This window comes from Argiope bruennichi, chromosome 6 (genome assembly GCF_947563725.1).
Source record: "Argiope bruennichi chromosome 6, qqArgBrue1.1, whole genome shotgun sequence".
Taxonomy (NCBI): Eukaryota; Metazoa; Arthropoda; class Arachnida; order Araneae; family Araneidae; genus Argiope; species Argiope bruennichi.
The window spans coordinates 51,597,046-51,619,827 of record NC_079156.1 but is presented as its reverse complement, the minus strand read 5'-3'; the positions used below and the strand labels follow the sequence as shown (position 1 = coordinate 51,619,827).

Sequence of the window (22,782 nt, the reverse complement as noted above, 5' to 3'; positions counted from 1 at the left end):
TACTTGTAACCATGAATTAAAAATATATCAAAACCCAAAAAATAGAAAATGATCAATAAAAAAATTTTTAGCAAAAACTAGTAACAAAATTCAATGCATTAAAAAGGAAAGACGATTTTTTTAATCAAAAATCTGAAGGTCAAATAAAAAAATTCGTAAAAGAGTGAGACGCAAATAAAAGAGTTTTTAGTAAATTTGTAACATAATCACATCTATAATGAATTTTAATTAAACGAATGCTTGGGATATTTTTCGTTTCTTATTATATTCATTGTGATTATGTAATCTTCTCCTTTTGTTTCCGATACCTAACGATTTTTGTTTTGATCTACAGATTTCTAATGGAAAAAAAGTTTTGTTTTCTTTCAATACACTAATAAAAGATTTTTTTAAGCAAAAATTATATTTGTTGTTATTATTAATAACGAACATTTCTGTAACGAAAAGCGAAATTTAAAGAGAATGGACAGAAAGACAAGCATTCAGCCTGCAGATGAATTTTATTCAAAGCCTGAAATAAACTTATAATTTCGGTGTATAAAACCAAAAGCAAAATTTCATTTATCTGAATTTTTATATTTTTGAGTTTGTGATTATACTATGCTCGCTGTAAAACAGACAAAAAGACATCCCTTTACTCATTTGGCAGCAAAAAAATTAAGGTGAGATACATAGAATATTTCTCTTAGCAAATCTCATATATGAAAACGTAAAAATACGATTAATTACCAAAAGTTCGTGATCACTAACGCTGCAATTCAGGAAAATAAGAGTAATTCTGAGTGCAATACTCTTTTTGCACAGTGATAGATATATCAATTTCAAAAAATAAAATTTTTTTCTTATTTAATACTGCAATGCGGAACATCAGATGAATTTAATTTCGATTCAAACGATTGAAATAATTTAAGAATGGATCACGAACAATAATTTAATCGTTACAATTAGTTGAAAAATAATTTTCCATGCATATAAAATAGCTTTTAAAGCAATTTTATAGATTTACTTCTTTTCAGTGTTATAAAAGATTTCATTTGATTTAGAACAATAAAAATAATCTTAGAATTCAGCTGATGGAAACTATACAAAAGTTTACTCTATTCACTTCGAATGCATTCAAACCGGATGATTAATTATTACTTTTTTAAAAAAGCAGGCTTTCCGGTTTAGCTTTTATCCTGATTTCAACGACAGCATCCGAGTCGTCTTAATGACGCCATTTGACATCCGAGTGATTAATATGATTAAAATAAATCATTAATCTCTTTTTTTCTCCTTTTGTGACGCTAAGATACTCTAGAATAGAATCATTATTTTTATTAACGATTTCTTTTCAGAAAGATGCCAGAATTATTTTTTCAATTTATTATTTCTGTTCTAAAGCCATTAAAAGGATAGAAGTTTAATTACAATATTTTGCACGATTCATTATTTTTTATATCAATATCGATTTTATATTTTAAAGTTAAAAAAATATCGTCTGCAACACTAAATAGTGATTTTTAATATTAACCTAGTATGTTCCATTAGAATATTATGTCTCTTAATATTCGTTATTATTTAATATGCATTAATCTTCGTTGTATTAATACAACTTATGATTAATAATAATATTATAATATAGCACATGTTCGAGAGGCGTTTAATACTCATTTCAAATTCTTAAGTGATTTTAACAAATTCTTGCTTGTGTTTTCAGGTTAAGCTAAAAATGAAAAGTTGTGATTAATTATTGAGAAAGCATTATCAATATTTCACTTAGGTCTTCAAGTTTAATTTTATTGCAAATATTATACACGTAATCGGAAAGAGGATTTAATGTTTTTAAAATAATACAATCGATACTTCGATTAATCGAAGTATGGAAATACATTTTCCAGCTTCCGTAATTATTTGAAAGCTGAGAAGATCGATGATTTCCTTGCGTCTGCTTTAACATCAATATTTTTTTAATTTCTTTAATTTTTTTAATTACTTTAAAAACTAAATGTTTCAGAATTTGTGTATTTAACCTACTCTTACAAGAATTTGACATGGTTAAAGCGACAGCAATTTTTTTAAAAATCTTTTCTTCTTACTTTTTTTTTACTAAATATTTAAATGAACTCTCCAAAGATTTGAATTTCCGCAGTTGCTTAAGTCATAAAAAATGCAAACAAAGCTTTTATTGGTTCTTCCCTAAAGTTAACTTTCAAAAAGAAAAACAATTCCAAATTTTAGGTGTATCAATTTTAATTCATTTTATTGTCTAAATGTTGACTGAATATTAAAATACACCTCAGAAAATAGAATACAATACAAATTTGGTTGCAATACATATGGGAAAATGAAATAAAAAATTCCCACATGTACATATCAATACATAGGGGAAAATATTTTATTTGCTTTGAATCATTTTTAGAAAGAAAAAAAAAAAAAACAGATTTTTTTAGATACTTAAATAATCGAAAATATTAAAAAGTCTTTTTTTTTTAAATAATTGATGATGTACTGATAAAAATATTCTTTTTCTTTCTAAATTATATTCTTTTCTTTTTTTGAATCCTTCATGTCATAATTCAAGGCATTTGCTACTGAATTTTTTTATTAATATATTAGTAACCAGGATGTTCATAAATTCCATGGTGAATTTAAAATAATTGTAACTTGGTAAATATTTGTCATAGAAAGTATTCATAAAAGAGATAAAGCTAATACATCAAATTTCTTTTTCTTTTTTTTTTCCTCGTAGAAACTTTACTTTTAGAAATTTAAATTTAAAATGGCGTGTTTTTTTTAATAGTGTGAACTTACGGTTTTATTTGAAGAGAAAAATGGAATTTGCTTTTTCTTTGTTTTGTTTTCATATATTACGATATGAAAATTCATATGACGATATGAAAAATAAATATTTTACCGATTCTTAATGCAATAGAAATTCTTGGAAGACAGGGAATCATTTAAAAAAATAGATATGCGGTGATTCATATATCATACGTAGCTTATATTTGTAGCTTATTCGTAGCGTAGTACAAATTTCTTTCTTAGCATGAAGCGAATTTTTTTAAAATTCGTTTAACTTTAGATTTTTTAGAATAAATATAATCTGTTAGAGGAAATTTTTAAGTACGAAAGAAAAGTTCAGATTCATACAAAAGCATAGCAATCAGAATGCAATATAAATACGCCACGAAAAAAGAATGAAACTTCGACATAATACAATATCAACAATTTAAAAATTAGTTATTATCTGAACTTTTTAATAAAAAAATTGTTAATTTAATTACTTTAAACCTTTTTTAACTCTTAAAAAATTAAGTATGTGTAGTTATTTTCAATAAGCAATAGATGAAAATTTGCAATATGTATTTCTGTACACTGAAATTTCTATCTATCAAATTTTTTCTTCAGAAATCTTGAATTTTAAAACACAAGTTTGACTCTATTTTTCAAATAAAATTTCTAAATTAAAAAAAAAATACTATAGAAAAGATGTATAAATAGTTGTTATTTTCAAATCTTTCTTTTACATACTGACAAAGTTACCATTATTTTAAATTGAACATGAACTTAATGGTCATCCTGAGAAGCTGGAAAGTATGCATTGTATCTGTTTCTAGTAAAATTAATCGATTTTTCTCAATTAGTAAAAGTTATTAACTCACTATAAATAGTGACGAATCTCCGATTAGGTAAGGGTCACGAATAAGTCGATTAAAAATGTTATTAACTTAGTAATTAACTAAATCAATTTATAAAATATAATTCTATGAATTATAGAGTTAAAATGTGTGTTTATATTCAATTAATAAAATTATTATTAAATAAATTAAAGTTTTATTAATTACTCATTTATGATATTTAAAATAATATTTATTTAACTAATGTTATATTTCACTTGGCAGCTCCTGTGGAATAAAAATTTTTAATGTAATATTTTTAGAAATTTACCATTTAATTTTAATTTATCTTAATAATTGTTTTATTTGTGGTAATGAAATCATTATTTAATAACTGAGCCTTAGTTTTTGAGAATTTCATTATTTTAACTTTTTTTCTATGATAATTAAAAAAAAACATATTTTCACAAAATTGCCAATGTAAAATAGTGTGGCACCAAAATGCCTTAAGAAATATGTACTACTGCTATTTAAGAAATAAATTATCATGTGCTTATGACCAAGGAATAAAAATTACATTAAAAGAATCCTAAATAAAAAAAAAAGGCAAAAATCTTTTACTGCCTCCATCCCCTTTCATTTCAAGAATGAAATCCGAAGAAGCATGATTATATCACTGGAAATTTAAATTTAAAACAAAAGTTTTTATGAAATCCGGAAAAATGGTGAAAAGAAAATTCCAATAACAAATGTTACAACTTCCGAATTCAGATTCTGAAGAAGAAAGAAGGCGAAAAAGCTATGCTGCTATAAGATTCTATATACCAGAAAAATTTGTTTGGGTCTAGGTGAAATATTTATATTTATGATTTAACCCTAGGTCATCTGATTTAAGTCGTTGGGGAGAAAAAAGTCTTTTATAAACGGAGTGCAACAAAAAAAGAAAAATGCATAATTTCCATTTTCCTCTTTCACTTCGACACCCACTCTATTCTTTTCTATCTTCTTTTTTCTTTCACCCTCCTTTTTCATTTATTACGTCTTCATCCAATCATCATTAGCTCCATGATCACACAACGCCAAACGACAATTACCGCAGTTGGCTAATTGGTATACCTGTTGCCATCCCCTCCTGACATACTATGAAAGAACGCCAAGACTTTTTCTTTATGTTTCTAAAACAAGAACAGCTGGAAGAAAAAGAGTATCTCTTCCATCAGAATTTTCGAACGTGCTGACCCATTTGAAAGCCCAGAGGCCATCGGCATTTTGTGTTGTGTTCGAATCTTTCTTCCGGGTTAACTGCGACTTCGCGGTCATGGTCAAAGAGGTGCAAGCAAGGAGCAAGAAAACTGAGGCAAATTAAGGGAGTTCAAAAAAGTTGTCTGATTGGTAGGATGGTGACGAAGGGGGGATCAGATCCTCTATAAAACCATGAGAAAAAGGGGCCCCCGACAGGGACCCACTCGAACAGCGGACCTGAACGGTCGCAAAAGAAACGGTTTTTTTTTTTTTTTTCTGAAAAAAAACTTCCGATCAGGTACATAAGGAGTCATCTGCCATTCTTTTTCTCTTGAAGTGATCGTCATTCGAATATTGAGGAATTTTCATTCAATTTTAAGGTTAGCGCTTATTCTTTTTTTTTCTTTATTTTATTTTTTTAACGTGAATTCTTGTACTCATAGCAGATAACTATATACAATATGAAACCATTTATTAATTAAATGAATATAATAATAATGAAATAAGTATTATATAATTGTATTGAAATTTTTTTTCGAAATTATTATGGAATTTATACGTTTATAATATTTCTAGAAATAAATATTGGTAAAGTTAACTTGTTTTTAAATGTTAATTTGAAATTTACGAAAATGTATGTTAAATGAATTTTACGAAATATTGCGGCATATCATTTTTATAAATAGGCTTTAAAATGATTTTTTTTTCATGTATAAATTAATCTAAAAAAGTTTTCGTGGTTGTTTTTATTTTACCAATTTTTCAAATACCAAACGTATACCAAAGTTTCGCGTATATATTCATAAAAAATATTCAAAATATTTATAATTATTCGTATTTTTATAATAATTATATATTCAGTTTTATAATTATATGTATTATTATAATAATTATATACTCAATTTTATAATTATTTGTATTATTATAATAATTATGTATTCAATTTTTTAAATAATTGTATTATTATAATAATTGCATAGTCAATTTTTTAATTAATTGAATTATTATAATAATTATATAATACCTTTTATAATTATTTGTATTTTTATAACAATTATTTATTCTATTTTATAATTATTTTTTCTCTTTCATTAACCATTAAATAACAGAACTGTTTATATCATTATAAAGCATTAATAAATTGAATGTAAATGTTTTAATTTCTTGCTTAGCACTTAATTAACCGTAAAATAAAAACAATTATAGAATATAAAAAAAAAGATATGAAAAATATATCTGATACTTAAATAACAATCTTATCAAATCAAAAATCATAACTATACTTTATAATCTATAATTATTAATTTGTTCAAATATGTTAGATTATTGCACAAGAAAAATGTATCATAAAAACAATTTTTAAGATTTTATTGTAGAATTATTGATATTATATTATTCGGGCACTATGCACATTATAATATAAAATTTATTTTCAAATTTTATCTCTAAGATTTATTGGAATGAGAAGATATTTATTTATGTATCTTCACAAAATAAAACAATTTTTTCAACTTTATACTTTTTAATAGATCTTTAATATGTCTGCTTAAAAATTACAAACATGATTACGTGAATTTCGTATATTATTTATAATTAGATTAACACGGTTGTTGATGTATTAATATAAATCTTTTAAATAAAATAAAAAAACTATTTTTGTTATCTGTGGTCCAAAGTATTTATAAAAACAGAATTCATAAAGAGCTTTATTGTGTATATTAAATTCTAAGAATAATTTATTTTATAACTAAACTTCTATTTACAAGTAAAAACGTACATTCTATCCAAGTACTTTAAATATAAAAATGGCCAATATTCTATTTATTAAATAAAGAAATTCAACTCAATTCGGTGTTTTAATTAACTGTTTTTCCCACAATTAACTGTTTTTTCCACGCAATTCATTTTGAAATTAATTCAGTAAAACATTCCATAAATGACCCGGTGGCATTCTATGAACGATACAAAAAGTCATCCAGTGTCAAGGTCAAAACTCAGTTCACACGTTAAAAAGAGCAGGTGGAAAAGAGAACCTGCTCAATAAAAGAGCAGCTTAGAATTCTATGAATAACTATTCTTTCGCCTTTACAAGGTAATAAAATTATTTCCGAGCAAGTTAATAATAGAATAAGCGGTTTTAATTTCATTTGCGCGTTTTTCATAGTTATTTCAACTGACTTGATTTTTGCGGAAAATGAAAATAATCTGATATGTACTTTCAACATTTCAATTTAATATTGATTCATTTGATATGTAACTTTTTTTTTCTTCTGTATATTTTATTATTTGCTTTGGAATGGATAACATATTTTCGAACAAAACAAAAATTTGTTCAATTTTTTTCTAAATTTGCATCAAAATTATTAAATATTTTTTTTTTCGGAAATATTATGAAAGAAGACAAGAAGGAAAAAAAATATGGGTTTTGGAAAATTTAATAAGTTTTTAATATTGAAAATGCATTATAAAAAATTAAAATAGTTAAAGAAAAAAATTTATAAAAACCTTTGCATATATAATTATGATTTTATGGGCATTTTGCAAATTAACAAAGAAGAAAATTTGAAACATATCTATTTTGAATTGGTTCTTAAATTACAAAATCAAAATTAATAGGATTTAAGACATCAAAATTTTTTGACCCAATGTTAAAATGTATCATTCTTTTCATAAATTTATTGCAGGATTTATTTATGAGCATTTTTAAATAGAAAAAAACGGAGAAAATTCTTTTAATGGATAATTAAAACTTTTATTATTAATTATTAAGATAATTTTTTAATATTTTCTATAAGAAATGCACAAATATTTCAATTTTTAATAGAGTATGATTTTATTTTATTAAAATATAATCAATATTGAAAAAGATAATCCCAGACTAAATAAATTATAATAGTTTCATAAATGAACATAATATTTAATAATTGCATTCATTAATATGCTCAGAAAGAAGGAAATTACTTTCAATGTCTGAAATGAAACAATGTTTAAAAAGAGAATTCTTAAGTTTTATTTTAAAATTTAGAACGGAAGAAACTAAAGTTATGCTTCAAGCACATAATTCAGTTATTCTTTTATGTTAACTGTTATTTAAAATAGCGGATAGAATAAAATTAAATAAAATACTAATTTACTAATGACAGATTTAAAATAAAAGCTAAATTCTTTTTAAAGAATTGTTCTGTTTCACATCAAACTTACAAAGGAAAAATTTAAGCTTTTTTTTTTTTACTTATACTTAATTATTTATTTTTCTCTCATCGTTTAGAAATTCAATGAATTAATATTTTTTTCATTACTTTTAATATTTTAATAAGCAATAAACCAGCTTGCTAATTTGTCATTTGGAACTTTGACGTAAATTAACAAAGGCAGCGTAATATATGCATGTCGCTACGGCATGAAATAACTAATTATCTATATAATACAAATATATTTTATGTCTTAGCTGATTTCATCCGTTATTTCATAAAATAACTATGCATTTTATAAAAAACGCATCTTTAAAAAGTTTATATAAATATAAAAGAAAATTTTAATTTTACATATTTTTGGTCATTACTTGGAATAAAATATTGCATAATTAAGAATATTCTATGCAAAAAAATCCAATTATATCATAGTAGATTAAATTAAAAGAATTCGAGTTGCCATTTTTAATAATTAATGTTATTTTTAAATAGTGCCATCTACTCATGAGAAAAATTAATATAAATTCTAGTAGGTCTCTGTTATTTATCTTAAATTTGAATTATTTGATTTTCTAAAATTCATAAAAAAATAACTAAAACAACGATTATTATAATAGTTATCTATTTTTCCCCTTGAAATTATTGAATCATTTGGCATTTTTTTTTATTGTTGTTGGCTATCAAAATCAAAAATTAGGTTTGTCTTTCTCATTAAAATCATCTTTTGTTTTTATGAATGGCAATTACATTTTTTTTTAAACATCTAAGCATAAATTTTCCTCTTTCATAAAACTTTTCACCTCAGCATTTTACCAACTTTTCAAAATATTTTAAAGGTCAACATATGCAGAAATATTACAGACATTAAAATCTAATGATTTGAATTAATTGGGATCAGAACCAATCCGAATAATTTGCTATCCATATAATTGTATAATTGTTGGAGGAAAGAATATTTCTAAGAAAAGAAATAGGAATTTGCTATAATATATTAATTTAATGACTTCAAATGTTGATTACATTTTGCATATTTATATTTATGCGTTGTATTAAAATATCGCTGCTTGATCATATTAATTAATGTCGGTTGTTTCGCTACCTTTAATTTATTTTATTTGAAAAGATTTTGTTTGTAAAATTCTTTTTTCTTTACTTTCATTTCTCGAAGTCATTCGGATAAAATATTTCAGCTATCTGGAGTTTAGATAGTTGGATCGCTACTATGCAATGAGTCCACACAGCAATATATGCAGAAATACAATGATTTTTAATGTTTCTTTTTTTTTTCCAGTGTCATTTGCATTTATGACTTACTTTCTCACCATTATTTTTTTTTATTTTACAGATTAGATTCGAAAATGAGTGCATATGGCTTATTAACGATATTGCTTTTCACCTTTGTGAATACTTTATTTGCATCTCCCGTTAAAAATGCAGGAGTTCCATTATATACAGCAGGAAAAGGTAAGTTCTCATTTCACATTTTGTGATTACGAAATATTTTATTATTTCGAATTATAAGTTGTATGAATTGATTCCAAATTATTTGACTAAACGAATTCAGCTATCTATTGTAAAAAACAGGATATATAACAAACAATAGTAATACATATCGGATAAATTACAATAAAAAATGTGAGTTTTGATTTTAAATTGCATGAGGTGATGTGAATTTCATTACTTTATATCACAGCCGAAATATAATAAAATACATCTATCAAATTCACGAAAGTAAAAGTTTTGAAGTTCCAGACATGAATATTTAAATTAACGTAACTTTAAAGGCATTTTTTTGCAACACTATAGTTATATTAATGTGTCATTTTGAAACAATATGGTACCTATTTTAGAACACACTTCACAATTTCAAACAATAACTAACTTTCACGCTAAATTGATCCACGCAATATCAGATAATTTATATTAAAACACCCTTATAAGACTGATCTTCGATAGAACCGGATTTCGAAACTGGAACCATGCGGTCTCGAAACCGAAACAATAATACCAAATCACAAAGGCTCCTTTTTTAAAACATCATGAGCAAATAACTAATTACAATAATAGTGAAGTCTGAATCATATCAGAATCCAAAACCATTTTTCTAATTTTTAATAACTTTTTAGATCGAAAGATTGTGAAATATAATCTATTTCATGTTTCTAAACGAATTTCATCATTGGAACATCAATAACTAATGTTTAAAAATTTCCTTCAGTTTAATTTAAAGGAATAAAAATTATTCATTCTCTTTACTTTCAGCAAATTCGCATAAGTACAAAGTCGTCTGCTACTACGGCAGCTGGGCTGTTTATAGACCTGGCGATGGCAAATTCCCTGTAGAAGAAATCGATCCTTTCATCTGCACTCATCTAATCTATGGTTTCGTCGGTCTTGGTTTCGACAACAGAATCCGCTGTCTTGATCCTTATTACGATTTGGAAGAGAACTATGGAAAAGGTGAGAATCCATATCGCCTGTTTGTAAAAGATGCTTGGAGACTTCTAAATTTCAAAAATAAATAAATAAGCAACTGAGTATAAATGTATTACTATTCTATAATATCTACAATGATAATGTGCTTTCCGGTTTCCAATTTCAGTGTATTTTTCAAACGCTAAATCGTCTGCTACTAAATATATAATAGAGTAGACCACGGCAAATCTTTAATTTTGAATACAACTATGATGGATTTCGAAGAAAAGGAGTGAGAGTCTTATGTTAATATTTTAACTCAATCTTTAAAAAAAAAATTAGTGCTTTTTTAAAGAAATGATATTTCAAGCTTACAGCAATTTTAAAATAAGATTTGTCATCATTTTGCTATTTTTTTTATTTCATTTCATTAGAAACATCATCTGATTTAAATATGTTTTCAAATTAAAGTCTATAAATATTAATTAATTATTATTAATTATTAATAAATTAAAGTCTATAAATTATTTGAGGTGTTTATGCCTTTCATGTAAATTTTGTATCGAATTTTAATGTCTTTGGATAACAAATATTAATAATATATATATTTGGATAACTAAATATTTTATGTAATGATAATTGGATGAATTTATGGCCACGAAATTTTAGGATTTAATAGAACTATTTTTTCTTCATAACTTCTTTAATTTTTCCAAACATTTAATTTGAAATATTTTCTTTGTTGGTGATTCTGTAACGTGCAAGAAATGTAAAATTATCTGCGTTTTTGATAATAATTACTTCTAAGATAAACTATATTTCTTTGAGGACTGCAGAAATCTTAAGCAAAAGTTTGTTATTACGAAGTTGGACTTTTGCAAAATCGTTCAGGTTCCTAAATCGCATTCTTAAACAATAATTCTCATATTTCAGGAAATAATTTAGAGTAACATAAAACTTAAATTTAATCTATTCATTTACTGGATACATCTAGGGGCCTTCAAACGATTCACGGGTCTCAAGCAGATTAATCCAGAACTGAAAACCATCGTAGCCATCGGTGGCTGGAATGAGGGGTCCACTCGATATTCCAATATGGCGTCGTCTCCCGCCACTAGAAAGATCTTTGTGGACAGCGTAGTGGAATTCGTGAAAAAGCATAATTTCGATGGATTAGATATGGATTGGGAGTACCCAGCCACTAGAGGTGGAAAACCAGAAGATAAACAAAATTTTGTTGCTCTTCTGAGGGTAAGTTTTTGATAAATATATTTTATAGAAAAATTTAAATAGGTTATTTGGAATTAAAAGTGTTTTGATCTTTCTCTTTGTAATTTATTTGTTCTTTGAATTTCGCTAATTTCTTAGATAAATCTGAAAATTAATGTTATCAAAATTGTATATTTAGATCAATCCACTAGGATAAATATTTGAGTTCAAAAATAAATTTAGAACTGAGTGTTGACATTTATCAGCAGTGAAAACTTGTAATAGTTTTCATCGTCATCGATCTAACTTATAAAATTGTCATAAAAATAGAAAAAAAAAATTATAAAAATTAGGTAAAAATACATTGCCAGATAACAAGATATATTTATGATGGATTAATTCATTCATAAAAATTATGATAACAGATTTTTTTTCTTCATTTTATTAGAGTATCTATATAAACTTTCAAATGTGAATGTTAATTGGAAACGTGATTTTACTCAAAAAATATTAAAAGTTTAGAACCATATTTTTTGACAATCAAATCTCCTCACAGTTTAAATAAACAAATGGACTTAGTATTTTAAAAAGTCAGAGGTCTTCAAATTGTTCGATACTTTGAACTCAGAATGTTTTGCCCGAATACAGTTTTCTAATGCATCATGGCCTCGATTTCGGAACCGGAGAGTTTCAGGTTCGAGACCCGATTCCACCAAAGAACCGTCGTGTAATCGGGTCTGGTGCATATTAAATTCGTCAGAGCCAAATGGCCTACCACTATTGTGGTGCGGAAGTTTGGAGAAGGGGTGCCAGCTCAGGTGTCGTCTTCATCATGACCCTGTTCAAAAGTACGAGGGTAATCCCAAAATAACCTTAGTGTTGCTTTAAAATGGGACGTTAATGTAACTGAACTGAATTTTACTGCATCACAATCCCCGTATGATGAATTTTACTGCATCACAATCCCCGTACTTTTTTTTATTTATTTATTCCTTTTATTTACGCAAATGATTTAAATTGATTACAGTTGATCAAATTATTATCAATTATTTTATACACTTATTATAATTTTCATAAACAGTAATGCATTCCTTTATGGTTAAATACAATCTTTCAAAAATCTGCACAAGTTATTTGAAATTTAAAAATTGAGAATGTTTTCTTTCTCCTTTCAGGAATTGAAAACTGAATTCCAAAAACATAATCTCTTGTTAACTGCTGCGGTATCAGCTGGAAAACACACCATCGATGAAGCTTACGATATACCTCAAGTTTCACAGTGAGTAGAAATAGCTGAATTTATCAATCCAATATAACATTTGCAGAAGTATACACATTCTATTCGGCTTTGGTGATTTGGCGACCAGCTTGTCCGGCAAAAATACTGACTATTCTGACTAATTAATACGATATACGTTTATTAAAATTTTATCTTATTTAATAGGATTGAAAAATATGAATTAAATGGAATCCACCTATTACAATTTATTTACCAAATACAAAAGAAAATGCTTGAGATTTCAAGGAAATAATCTGAAACACTAGTATTATGATTTGATTACAAATGATTGTCAACATTCGATAATAAATAATAACATATTATATATTAGTTGCCTTTGGTGACCAGCTAGTTTGCGGAGATATCGATTATATCTAATTTCTGCTTAATAGTTTAGTTAAACACCATGTCCATAATATTATGTTATTATTTTAATAGTTTTACATATTTTCTTTTCACTGGTTATATGAATTTTTCTGATCAGGATCAGTTCAATGACATCATAGCGCTGTTATGTTTGGTTTATCTATTTTCTAAATTTTATGGTATTGTAACTTCCTTTTTTTTTATTCGTGTGGTAAACTGCACGGATAATTAACCGAATTCCCTCTTTAGATTTCGTAGAAGGGAAGAAACTCATGTGATTCAATATTTGATGTAATAATGAAAGCAGCCTGAATTTGTAAACAATGTAATCTATTGTTAAAAAGCAGGCAAAAAAATTTTTAAAAAATATTGCCACAATTTAGAAAAAATTCGCATAATTATCACATTGATATCACCAAAAAAACTTTTTTTGAACTTTATACTTCATTTTTGTGCAGTAATATTTTCGAAAATTATCGCAGGAAACCGCGAAATTTCAACTTAATTTTAATTAATTACAGTTCTAATTAAAATTTCAAATAAATCCCTCCGTCCTTCAAGGCACATGTGTGCCAAATTTAGTAAAGGTAGATTAAATGATCTCGCCTATACAATGCTAATATACACACACAAACAAATATACACTTTCATTTTTATTATTAGTAGAGATAAAGATATTTCCAAATACAGACATATGCACCATAATATGTTAGCTTATTTCATTTAAATAAGAGTATTTGGTTGAAATTTTTGTTACTCACAGATACTTGGATTTCATCAACGTGATGTGTTATGATTACCACGGTGGATGGGAAAGCTTCACTGGACATAATGCTCCTTTGTATGCTCGACCCGATGATAATAAGGAAAATCAAATGCTCAATCTGGTAAGTAATGGTAAATAAGGATTATTAACTAGTAAATATTTCTTAATATTTAGAAGGCAAAAGAAATCTCCATTCATGAATCGACATAGGACATGCTACTTATTTCACTTACAATTATGCACAATTTTATCAGAATTAAATATAACCGTCAGTTCGACTGAAAAATTACTCCTATTCCATGAATTTCCAAATGTTTAATTACAAAATCGTTTGCAAAATTATTTACCCTTTTTCATTAATGTGAACATTTCTTTCAAATCCACAGCGTAAAACTTAAACTCTCCGGTAAATAAAAATAATGTTACATTTAATTTAGAAATGCTTGAATTTAAATAAATTTTGGGCATAGGAAATTCTGCATGTCGAATTCTATGGGTTCCTTTAAATTTTCCATCACTGATGTCTGTAACAATAGGCGACGAAACAACCTACTCCATAATATTCTGCTGCATTTCGTATTGTTTTTTTATTTTAGTGGCAGAATATCGGCATCTAAAGGCAACTGAATTGTGTTCGTTATATTATTATATTAAAATTTGTTTTTAAAAGTCTTTATTCCTCATTTTGATTGTTTACTAGAATACTTATATACAAATTCTAAATATTTGAAATGATACGTTTGAATAAATATTGTTTCGAATTCATCTAAAATATTATTTTTATCGTGTAAAAATTCTTCTATTTTAAACACAAATACATCTGCGAGAAATAAATTATTGGATAAAACTTTCAGCACGAATTATTTTTACGTTCAATAATCGTTTGGTTAACTTCATAATCATCGATAATTAATATCGTTTGGTTAATATTTCATATTTTTGATGGAGTAGTACAGTCAATGTCGTTAGCACTTTTTTGTTGTTAAATGATTTCCTCGCTTCTTACACTATATATTTTTTTTAATTTTTAAGAAGTGCAAAGATGGAAAACTTAATTGCTTTAATAAAATTTATTTTTCTCTATAAACAAAATTTTCAAGTTGAACAATTTAATTTTTTTCCCCAATTGTACTCGAAAATAGATTGAGGATTTTGGAATTGAAATTCTGAATAGAGTTGTAAAAATAAATATTTTTTGCATATAGCAAAAATAAATATTCTCTTGGATGTAAAAAGAATAAATATTCTAACACGATTTTTACTACTCTTCAAATCTTCTGAGATTTTCCAAAATGTCAGATGTACGAAGGAAAGAAAAATAGATTGAGATAATAAAATTATTAATAAAAATACAATTGATGCATTCTTTCCATTCTGTTTTTTTTTTTTTTTAGAATTTTAAGTATTCTAATAACATTTCGTCATCATAGTCATTACCTTAAATCAAATATGAACCTTTTCAATGGAAACAAGTTCTTTATTTGCAATTAACTTTTATTTAAAACGGAATGCCCATATTTAATTTTGAAACATTAGTTCTAATAATCAAAAAATTTTCTTCTTCCACAGAATTACTCCATAAACTACTGGATTTCCAAAGGAGCTCCAAGAGAAAAGCTTATCTTGGGAATGGGACTTTATGGAAGATCTTTCACTCTTCAGAGAGCCGAAGTCAACGGATTCAATGCTTCGGCACCTCAGAAAGGCAGAGCCGGACCTTACACAAGAGAACCTGGATCACTAGGTTACAATGAAGTATGTTTTACAACAATTTATTTTAAACTTTTATAGTTATCATTTTGAGTACTTTAAATTCCATCAGCCCTGCAGAAAGTGATTTTCAGTTGTTGTTTTTTAACCCACACAGATTAAAAAAAGAAAATAATTCTCAAAATTCAATAATATCACAATTTTCTTTAAATTTTTATAATCTATTGATGTTGATTGAGAGATTATAAGTATGAATAGATTCAAAAAGTGTAAAAATGCCACTGAGGAAATGATAATTTCCTATTGATATACATCATATGCAAACCAGTTCAATTTTATTAATTATTTCCAAAAGTAATAGTTGACAATGGATTTAAATTTATTAAAGGAAGAATATAGTGATTCAAGTTCATTAAGTTAGTTGTTTGTGTCACTGAATTTCATCGTGGACTATTGATATCATTAAAGGGCAATTGATAATTCCACTGAATCAGGCAAAGAACTATAAAACAAGTTACCATGAAATTAAATATTGCTTTGTAGAATGATTTTATTTTGTTTAGAGGTTTATGAAATGTCGATCGCAAGTCAATTTAGTATATGTTAAATGATTCATGTTATGCATAAAACTACTTTCTTTTTCTAAAGATCTGTGAGGCCCAGAAGCAGCAGCAATGGAACATTGTCTGGGACGACTATTATATGTCTCCTTATGCATACCAAGATAGACAGTGGGTCGGATACGACAATGAAGCCAGTATCAGGTTGAAAGTAAGTATTCTTAACAAATAAAAGAATTTTTTTTAATAGTTTTACTATTTTCAAAGTTATTTCATTGATTTTCCTATGAATTTTACTGGAGCGCGATGAAAAGCAAAGATGTGAATTCGCACATAAATTACAAGAGTAAAAAAGAATCTTTCCATTGAGCATTTTACTTTTAACTAATTGTATTTTTGAATTAAAAAAAAAATAATTTATCTCCATGCTTCTAAATATCATTTCTTTTTCAATAAAACATATACATATCTTTGAAATCTTTGTCAGAAATAGCACTTAAAATTTAGTATTACCAGGTAATGGAATTAATTCATTTTCTCGCGATAGAAGCTTTGTGCTTAGAGCCTATTTAATTTCGGTATCCAATAAGCATTTGGTGATAATGCAACCCTACATGGTGTTACAGAGAATTGTAAAACAATGTACATCTAGATGCTGTAAGGCATGCTCAATTACATTTATCATAAGAAACTATCAATCCATAAATAAATAATGTGCAAAAACACCTATATAAATTTTCTGAATCTATATAATAAAATATAAAATATACATTGTATTTAGTGAGCGCTAATGTTGCTACAACTAAAACACAAATGAACTTAACCAAATTAAAATTAGAAATAAATATTAAGTTAACAGCCAAAGAATCAAAAAGAAAGATTAAATGAATCCGGCCCGAAGACTTTCTCAAGGGTCACCCTCAGGCAAGGATGCCTGGTTTGAATCCTTGCCTGAGGGTGACCCTTGAGAAAGTCTTCGGGCCGGATTCATTTAATCTTTCTTTTTGATTCTTTGGCTGTTAACTTAATATTTATTTCTAATTTTAATTTGGTTACATTTATCATGTGACTTTGACGTCGTGCAAGCTAACAGCTGTGTAACAATTTACAGGAGGTTCAACTGAATCTGGCTGACTCTAAATCCCAAATGCTGCGTTTATCTTAATCTTAATTCCACCCAATTTCCTGCAGCATAATTAGTATAAATGGAACCATCTTTTCTGTCTTATTCTTGTGGCATGATATAAGTATTTTAAAAAAATTTAACCACCAAAACATTTTAGAAGCAATACAAATTCAGAATTCTTTTTTCGAATATAAACAAAATTATAAGTTGCTACAATGCAGCTTTCAGATGAAACGAATACGTCATTATTGTAGTCTTTTCTGTGATTATAATAATGAAACGCGATATTAAAAGGAAACAAAGAATTCAATTCAGGAAAATAAAAACACCATTTCTTCCTTTTTGTAAGGTTTGTTAACGATTAGGCATTTACATTATATTCAATATAAGGTTTTCATAACAAATTTCTAAGTGGAAAAAAAACTGTAATTTATTTTATAAATAAATTAATAAAAGGCCTTTTTTAAAAGAGGAATTAATCCCAATTTGTTTACTAATTTCAGGTGAATTATGCTAAATATTACCGACTTGGTGGAGGCATGGTATGGTCAGTAGAGACAGATGACTTCAAAGGAAAGTGTGGGCGAAAGTATGGACTTTTGACAGCCATTAACGAAGAATTCGCCAGCCCTTCAGTAGCTCTGCCACTTCCACCCCCAACTCCAGTCACTTCGGTTCCAACCATCTCCACCTCTGCAGCACCCTTTTCACCTTCAGCTGCACCCTCAACAACATCTACCACTACCACCACTACAACAACAACCACCACCACACCAAGACCTGTCACTACACCCTCAACGACTACTACAACGACACCTCCTCCTGTGCCATCAACATCTAAGTCTCCACATCATGATCCAGTAGAGACACCAACTTTTGTCTGCACCCAGTCTGGATTGCAGAGGGATCCAAGAGATTGCCAGAAGTTCCACTCTTGCGTATCTGTCCATGGACCAACTGGATCAACCTTCCTCCCCTATGAATTCTCGTGTCCACCTGGTACAGTCTTCGATGACAAAATCCAGGGTTGCAACTCTCCAGCCTTGGTACCAGGCTGTGAGAACTCCACAACGCAGATGTTTAGCTTTTTCAGACCTAATTTTTAAGTTGCTTTTGGTCGATCGAATATTCAAACATCTCTGATTGACTGAATGGGTTTTATTATGAAAAGTATTTATATTCATTTTTGGCAACGGAAAAAACAACAAACTTTAAACATATCATTAGAATATATTTAATACATTTAATCGTATTAAATATTCGATTTTTCATGCTAAATGTTAGGAAGAAATATGCACTCTAGACACTGAATATGTTCTTGATTTTGAAGAAATTCGATTTAAGAAGATTACTTCTAAGAAATTGCCAGTTTAATTTTTAAGGATTATCATGCGCATAGAAATATGTTTTTCGCAAAATGTATTTTTTTTTTTTTTTTTTTTTTGCATGTAAGTAATTTAATATTTAAAATAATGGAATTAAAAAGTAAGGACACAAACCTTGCATTCGAAACAAACATTTGAGTAAAAACTCTGCAAGTAAAATATTGTTTGAAATATATAGAAGTCAAAATATATTTTTCTATTCAGATACGAATTGAACATTTTTATTACTCTTTTTCATTTTGATTCAACCCAACAAATATTCAGTGTTTATAGGATATGCAATATTTATTCTTTTTAATTTTGAATTTCTTTGAAGTACGTAAATGAAAAATTTGTTATTTTATTTTAATAACGCTTATTTGTATAAATTCCATTTTTTTGTTTAGAATTGTTCAATGTTTAGAATAAGTTTCTAAAAATTCTAAATTTGTGTAGAAAAATATTTATTTATTGAAGTATATGTATTTGTTTTGTACTGTTTATTTATTTAACGCCTCCAGAAAGAATTATTTGTAAAAAAAAATTGTAAAATTGTTTAAAATTGTAAATATTGGCAGTATTTAAAAATAGCATGTAAATATAACGTTTTAAAATTTAAATATATTTTTGAGCTGCTTATTTTGAAAATGTTATGAAAATCATAAATGTATCTTGTATTGGTAATATTGTCCCATCTTTTTTTCATTATTATTTATTATTTCATTATTCTTTCATTTATAAATAAAGATAATGAAACATCTCTCGGGAAGAATTTAAAAAAAAAATTTCTTCCGGTTTCAAATTTAATGTGTTATTAATTATCTTTGTGCTTTTATGAATTATTACTGTTTTTTATGATCATGGGTGGATAGCCCCCGGTGAAAAAATGTAAATAATAAATGTAGAAAAAAATTATATTAAAAATGCACCAATTAAAGCATGCAATTGTGGTTTAGTTGATTCCTAAAGAATCTAATATTGTACCCTGTATCTGCTTATTTTTACATATTGTTTTGTAATAAAAATAATTTTCTGGAAATGAAAAGTATTTTAATAGTTTTTTTTAATATTTTATGTAACTACTGAATTCCATTCAAACTGTAAATATAAAAATGAGACATACAGCTGAGATATTTGAAGCATCTATGAGGCTCATATTCATGCTGTTATTTTTATGTAACTGATAAAGTAAGACTTGATATATGAGCTAATATATAGATGATAATAACATCTGATTATCATCTAGATATTGGCATCGTAAAAATAAATTTATTGCATTTGGAGCATATTTCAAATTTTCATATATCAGCGTCACAGAGACAAGTAATATATATATAAAAAATTTGTTAATTCAATTCCTATTTAGGTCAACAAAAAAATTATTTTAGTTACTTTTTATTAAATAATTACAATTAATATAAATACGTATATACATATGACAGAATTATAATATTAAGTGGCAAATTTTTTTTAATTGAATTCTTACTTATTTTCTTATATCATTTATGATCGGGTATCGCTTCAATAATCTCAGAGCTTGGCGACGTGGCGACGAATTTGGATACCAAATAGAAATTACTGGACAAATTTAATTAAGTAATTAATATTTGAAAAAACTGTATTAACATCAAGTGTCATCCACTACATGTTTTAAAAAAATGTATTTGAACATGAGTGGATGAATAAGAAGTATTTTATTAACGATTGAAAATTTGAACACAGTATATCACACAGTATACACATAAAAAAGTGTTACCAGCGGAGATATTCCGTTTGGCTCTTTTTGTATCATTTTTTGACGAATTTATCGCCTCCGTCGAAGAAATGGAAAAATTATGGAATCCACTTCTGAAGGACTGGAGTTGATTAATCTGTACCCAAACTACTTCCATTTTTTGAGAACACCACCATGAATTAGGGTAATATTTTGACCAAGGACTGTAGTCATTGCTTGCTAATAAAGCTTTTGGCTCATAACAAGACTAGTCAATTGGGGGCTGCGATGGGGAAATGCAACCAAGTTCACAACAACAACTAGGGATGACGAATATTTTCAGAGCGGTTATTACGTAACCAATATCAAAAAGTCACAAATAAAGTGATCAATACTTTTCAAAGAGGGGTGTGATTCAAATCCTCCATACGATCTTACTGATGATATTTCGATTACAAGTTTTGGATCACGATAGAAACTAACAATCGATACGATATCACTGAAATTTGCCGGAGCGGTGACGATACGATCTGTCCAATGGAAGCTCTCGAAAGAAATCTGTGATTGGATTGAAAAGTGAACGGACCGGTTATTGGAATTATCGTATCGTATCATTGAATTGCATATCACTGAAATTTATCGCAGCAGTGATTTCACCGGAAAGTGCGAGGCTTCACTTTACGGGAGTGACCGATATTCGTATTTGATGATGCACTATTCCATAAAGATCATTTTTTATTGCTCGTGACATGATTGACTTTGATTACATGTAATCTGTTTAGTGCTGGCGCCATTTATTGGTAGAATATAGGACTAAAGTAAACATTTTAAAGAAATGACATATATTTTTAACTCATCTTTTCCAGAAAATGGTTCACTCTAATAAATAAATAGTTTTGAGAAAAAAAATAAAATTTAAGAAATAAGCTGAAAAAGATAAATTAATTCAATCACACGTTAATTAAATTAGTAAATTAAGTACTAATTACAATTAATAAATTTTATATTTAATATTAAGTAATAATTTTTAATTAATAATATGATTGAAATAACAGATATTTGGAACGAATATTTAAAAATAACAATAGCAATATTATTTGTTATTCAAAAAATCGTAGATTATGCATCTCTAACAACAACCAATGCACGGCTCTCACGAGTATCAAGAACTAAGCACTCACCTTTGCCTACTTTACTTTTTTTTACCTTTTTAATAATTTTTTATAAGATAATAATTATATAACATAAGTCTATTCTGTTGCACCAATGCAAATTTTTGATGAGTCTATGACACAAATCCCAATATAATAATGGGTTATAAGACAATATTATTGAAAGAAACATTCGATAAATACAAAGTCATAAAGTCCTTAATGACCTTCATATATGGTCAATCTTGCTCATTGACAGATTTAGCCCCCCCCCCTTTTAAAAACTGATAAATTTAATTTTTCAATATATTTTTAATTTGTTTATAATTTATTTATTTGTTTTCAATAATTTTTAATTTGTCAAAAAATGATCTAAAGAAATAAATTTCTTGAAAAATTAACTATAAATATTAGATATAGTTTCTACAAATACAAGCAAAAGCATTTAATTATTGTAATACTTTACGGGAAAATAATAAATTCAAAACAGTTTTTGAATAAATATAATAGTTTAGTTGCTTAGAGACAACAGTTGGCAGCATGTGGATATACCGATATGATATGTCTAAAGCGAAACTGAAGTCGTGCTGTCATACATTTGGTGTGTTCTTGTAAAAGTAATTCTATCCAAAGTAAGGCGACATAAAATTTAATATTTACATTTAATTTACATTTTAAAACGTTTAAATATAACGATCGTAGATTAACAGAGGTAGCGCTAATGCTTATTTCAAATCTTTAGAATACAAGCCAATAAGCAAAGTAGAGTTGAGTTGTTACACAACTTCTAAGTTCAATAATAAAATGTTTTTCTGCTTCTTCGTTGCACCACATCGAATTCCAAGTAGGAGTTGAACAAACTAAATGTATTCTTATTTATAATTATGTCCTAATATATCATTAGTATTTTAGAGGTATGAGACGCGGGAGGATAGAATCTGGGACCTTTTGGTTTGCAGTCCAGTAACTTAACAATTATACCAAAACGATCGCTCGGGTAGAAGAGTTGTTAACTGGCTTATATGCTATTCACCACAGTATTTTCATGACTTGCCTTTCACGAAACGTTTAACTGGAAAAAAATCGTCTC

At 27.0% G+C, this 22,782-nt stretch overlaps 1 protein-coding gene across 1 annotated transcript; it reads left to right on the top strand.

Annotated features, from left to right (window-relative positions):
- The first annotated feature begins 5,044 nt into the window (after nucleotides 1–5,044).
- Nucleotides 5,045–19,860, top strand: LOC129972776 (chitinase-3-like protein 1). Its single transcript, XM_056087032.1, has 9 exons — nucleotides 5,045–5,221; nucleotides 9,378–9,496; nucleotides 10,295–10,492; nucleotides 11,442–11,698; nucleotides 12,832–12,935; nucleotides 14,065–14,188; nucleotides 15,637–15,822; nucleotides 16,426–16,548; nucleotides 17,967–19,860. The coding sequence occupies exons 2-9, from the start codon at nucleotides 9,391–9,393 to the stop codon at nucleotides 18,567–18,569; spliced, it is 1,701 nt and encodes a 566-aa protein (XP_055943007.1). The 5' UTR covers nucleotides 5,045–5,221; nucleotides 9,378–9,390; the 3' UTR covers nucleotides 18,570–19,860.
- The last annotated feature ends 2,922 nt before the right edge of the window (nucleotides 19,861–22,782 follow it).